At 36.0% G+C, this 5180-nt stretch overlaps 1 protein-coding gene across 3 annotated transcripts in view; it reads right to left on the bottom strand.

The window, feature by feature from the left end:
- The window catches only part of Fut8 (fucosyltransferase 8), a 228907-nt gene that overhangs the window by 17206 nt on the left and 206521 nt on the right, over positions 1 to 5180 (bottom strand). For all 3 annotated transcript variants that reach the window (XM_013346567.2, XM_013346572.2, XM_026779592.1), the window contains 2 exons: positions 3985 to 4231; positions 2513 to 2689 (listed from right to left, as the gene is read on the bottom strand). In XM_013346567.2, coding sequence (XP_013202021.1) covers positions 2513 to 2689; positions 3985 to 4231 — 424 coding nt within the window. The remainder of the gene's footprint in view (positions 1 to 2512; positions 2690 to 3984; positions 4232 to 5180) is intronic.

The following is a 5180-nucleotide window of genomic DNA, read 5'->3' as shown; positions in this document are numbered from 1 at the left end:
CTCTCTCTCTCTCTCTCTCTCTCTCTCTCTCTCTCTCTCTCTCTCACACACACACACACACACACCATATATATGCATATATATACATATATATACATGTATATACATATACATAACTATATATCTCCTTTAAAAGGAAATTGTCATTTTGACCAGATAGGAAAAAAATTTAAGGGCATTACACTAATAAAGACAAATATTATATACCTTCAATCTTAAGTTGAATCCAGAACATTGATTTTATGGAAACAAAGGATATAAAGGTGGCCACTGAAATTAAGTCTGAGGAGCAGGGGAGAAGGGGGAAGGATGGGGAAGCCAGAGCTGGTGACCAAAGTTTCAGATGCAGGACTAAGTGTTAAGCATCTATGTACCTCGGGGTAACCCAGTTAATAACAATGTATACTTCAAAATTGCCAGAGCAGGTCTTTAATGGTTCCATCACACACACACACACACACACACACACACACACACACACACACACACACACACACGCACGTTGGTGAGGTAATGGGTGTTAGTTTGACTCTTCCTATAACGTATACATTGTATACATAGTTCTAAGCATTACATGGCTCCCCACAAGCATAGAATTGTTAGTTATAAATAAATAAGGGAGACTTTTAAGGGACCTAAAAAGATGGATCTAATGCTAAATATTAAGTTAAAAAGTTTAAATTATATGAATTCCTAACTATTAAAAAACAAAATAAAAAACAAATAATTAAAAAAAAACACAAAGAAATGGTGGTGGTGTACTTCTTTAATCCCAGCACTCGGAAGGTAGAGGCAGCCAGCCTGGTTTACATAGTGAGTTCCAGGATAGCCAGAACTACACAAACCATCTCAAAAAAGTTTTTAAAAAAGTGCTAAGGCTGGGCTATTAATCAGTTGGTAGAGTGCTTGCTTGGCATGAAAAAAGCCCTGGATTTGATCCCTAGCAACACAGAAACTGGATGAGATGGCACAGGCTTGCAATTCTAGTACTCAGGAGATGGAAACAAAAACCAAGAAAGTCAAGGTCATCCTCAGTTACGTATGGAGCTTGAGGCCAGCTAGGGACACACAAGATTCCATCTCAAAAAATAAAACAAAAAATGTGATTATGCAAATTTCTGGGAGGAAAATACCACTATTTAAACAATAGCTAATACTAGTAATGGGATTATGGGTAGTATTTTTCCTTTGTTTTTTGTATGTATGAACTTCCGTATTTTTTAATGGACGTGAATTATTTTGCCAATCAAGGGAAGAAGTAAGTGATACATTCAAAAATAAGTCAAAGAAGTGACAAGATTAATATCCTTTCTTCAACCAAGTTACAAATTGAGTCTAGTGCTTTAAAATGGGTGAGCATGGTGAACTATTATTGCTTGCTTCTCTGGTCTATCTAAATATTAAATTAAAGAATGAACACTTTAATGTCTTGTGCTCAATAATCACTTAATGTATCGTTCTTATAATAACTTAGTCTCACATTTGGCTGATGAGTTTCCTGGCTATGTACACTCAATGACTTACAGAAACAGCTCTATTTTAGGCCTTACTCTAAATGCTTCTTTTTACCACTCCCAACCAACAGAAAAAAAGAAATCAAGCAGTATATTAAATAGGAAAACGATTAACTGCTAACAAAATGTTTACAAACTGTTTAGGTAAACAATTCAGCATTTACTGGGCCTATACCTAAGTTAGAAATTGCATCAAAAGTGTATATGATGTGTTGAAGGGGAGAGAAGTGCACAAGTATTCAGCCATACACCAACAACATGCAGACGAGGGATACAACCCACTCAAAGCTTAGGGGTGATTTCTGGAGGAGATGGTATCTGAGCAAAGCTAATACTACATTTTTCTCACTTCCTCTACTTTCATATATACTTAAACTATCTTTTATTTATCTTATTGACCCAGATCTTCTGAGTAGAAATTTCCGATGTGACTCAAGGCTTTGTCTATGTGCTTCTTAACTCTGCTAATCCTACAGGAGTACTACTAGCACCATATTCAAATAAATAGGAATATTCCATTCCTAGAATAGGAGTTACTTAACAATATAGGTATCATGACTGGACGGTGACTACCATAGGCTAAGGAAAGGAACGTCAGAGTGAAATCGACCTCACTAGCACCTTGATCTGGAATGCCCCAGTCTTTAGAACTGAGACATAAACTTCTGTCACTTAAGCCCCAGTCTATGAGATGTTGTTTACGGCAACTCTAGTACATTAAAACAAATTTTGGTACTAACAAGTGTGGTAATGTGTTTAATCACGATTGCTGATGATGCTACACAAATCAGTAGTGTAGCCCATTTTAGATTTCTTATTACACTATATCAGATATGGCTAATAAGGTATGACTTGATTATATTAATATTTGCGCATATAGTCTTTGAATTTTGGACCCCATTAGTTAACAACAACAAGAGCCACAAGTTTTCAGAATTAAGGATTCTCTTTAACAAAAAGATAATTCCAATGCAGAAGCACTAGTTGTTCTAACTTACTTTGTCTTTGCCTCCTTTAACAAAGAAGGGTCATCAGTGGCCAGATATACTCTTTTTTTATCCACTTGCATTCTGCGTGCGAGAAGTTGAAAATGTTCTTCAACGTGTACCATATATTCCTCGATGGGATGGAAGGCTGCTTCTGTTCCCACTTTGTCAGTGCGTCTGACATGGACTCTGGGGAGAAGTGGAGAGTGCGCTGATCACGTACTGCTAACTCAATCAGTACCCCAGTCACGGTGGCACTGGGGGCATAGTAAACCAATTTTTCATTTATTCTCAACTTAAAAATATAAAATCACTTCAAAACACTTCACAAATACTTTAATGTAGTTGCATGTTATATAGTACAGGGCAATATGAAAGTTAGGTAAGGTTTTGAGAAACACTTTCTTACAGAAAAAGTAATTGGCATATCCAAGAATATATGGGAACCTGGCATTAACAGATTTAAGTTTTGAGTTATTTGAGACCAAAATCATAACAGGATTCACAGCTTAAAGATACTCCTTGTAACATCCTGATGCCAAGGTTTATTAATTAATTTTCTCTTTCATTTTACCCTGTAGACCTACTACTACTTCAATTCATAGCATTTAAAGTCATCTAAGAAAACAGAAACCCATCTGAACTTTTTTTACAGTTTAAGACAGGCAAGCCTTTTAAAGATATTGGCCATTTTATGTCCATGAAGCCATTACAGACTTTTTGTTACATTTTTTCTCTATCAAATGTAAACAGAAACATCTCATTTTTTGTACTGAAGAAAGGTCACAATGTTATAAAGCAAGGACACAGACTTACACTGTCTACAATGGCTAGGACACTGACTTCCCAGCATTCTCCTGCATCTTAGTGTTGCCAAAGACAAGGTTGTATCTTGAATCTGGAGTGAGGGCTGTAGTACACTGGGTAACTGTGCCATCTTCATGCTAATGTTTCCTTTGCATCCAAGACTATACAGTCCAGATGTGAATTTGAGCACAGGGATATCTATCCAGTAATATTTCCTTTCCTACATTCTTCTTAATCACTGCTTCTCTCGGGAAATTGGACTTGTTCCATGTGCTCTATACAAATGAAGTGGGGCAGGAAGAATTCGCCACACTGAATTTCAATGAAGTTTCAGAAGATGAACACTATTTAATATTTTGATTTCACTATGTACTTTCTTTAGCTCTAACATTTAGAATAGGAGTCAGTAACTACTCTACATATAAAGCATTAAAGATTAGGAGAGGAAGAAAGGTGTGGATGAGGAAATGAGTGGAAGAAACGCATTTGAGACAGAAGGTACACTGCACATTTGCTCTGCTGCCAAGTGAACAAGGGGAGAACAGGCTCTTAAGTGTCAGAACCTTCGTTCTTTGGTCGGACTAGGACTATCAGAGTCTATAAAAACTTACAGTGAAAAGTAAACATATACACTGTTGCTATGTATTACTGTTCAAGAGGGAAAAACAGATTCTTACCCAATCACTGGATGTTTGAAGCCAAGTTTCTTGGTGGCTTCTTCTATTTCCTTTTCCAGCCAAGGCTGTGGACGAATCAAGTATTTGACAAACTGGGAGACCCACCACACTGCAGGATCACCATGGACTCTTAGGAGTCGATCTGCAAGGTCTTCTGGTACAGCCAGGGGTAAATAAGGAGGACGAGGATGGAGACTGTCTACAATGGGGAGCTCGACCACTTGAACATTTCTGTCCTTCAATTCACCTAACAGGACATCAAAACACATTGTCACTACATCGCACTCCGCACACCCCTATCATGCAACAGAACTCAGAGTACTTGTACCTTGAGGGCAACTCTAAGGAAGTTTATGGTCTTTCACTTTACACAGAAAGTCAAGAAATCTGCCTAAGGTTCCAGAGCAAAAAATGAGAAAGCTGAACATGCCTCTCAAGTCCATTGCCTTTCTATTGTGCTGTCCCATTATCAGTTTATATTTCAAGTTAGGATGGTAACCAGCATCCAGGTATGTTACAGCCATATGGTTGACAGATACAATCAGCTACCAAGTTCATGGTTTTGTTTGTTTTGTTATTACAGCTTTGGAATTATACAGTAAGTACCTCCAACTTCTAGTTTGCATTTCTTTTGTAACAGACACTGAAAATAACAAAGGATTACAATTATAAAACAAGCCATCTGTATCTTTTGTAGAAAAACAATAGACAACTAAAAATATTTTTACTATATATCCAATTATGATAATAACAAAAACTTGTTCCTTATTTACCTCAAGAGTAAAGTTCACAGATTAGATGATCATTATTATAGATGATGATTGATTCAGGAATTCATCTTGAATTCATCATTGTTATTTCTGTCCTACTAAATTTATAATGTAAGGATAAAAAAATAAACCACAACTGACAGAAAATACCCTCAAGTTTACACATTAAAGATCACCCACTAATAACTAGAATGCCAAAATATTACACAGAAAAAATTATACTGAGTTACAACTTTAATAACAGAAAATATGAGCATAAATATATAAAATAAGTTCAGTTAAGAAGTAGTCATAATCATGGTACAATTAAGGAAACAATATACTTGTAAAAAAGAAAGCCTACAACATGTTGAAAATGTATCCACCAGTATGAAACATAGTTCTATTTCTGTATATATGTATGTATATTTATTATATTATATTATA

The sequence above is a fragment of the Microtus ochrogaster genome, chromosome 1 (genome assembly GCF_000317375.1).
Source record: "Microtus ochrogaster isolate Prairie Vole_2 chromosome 1, MicOch1.0, whole genome shotgun sequence".
NCBI lineage: Eukaryota > Metazoa > Chordata > Mammalia > Rodentia > Cricetidae > Microtus > Microtus ochrogaster.
Note: the sequence above shows the minus strand (reverse complement) of the source record. Positions and strands in the feature narration are given on the sequence as shown.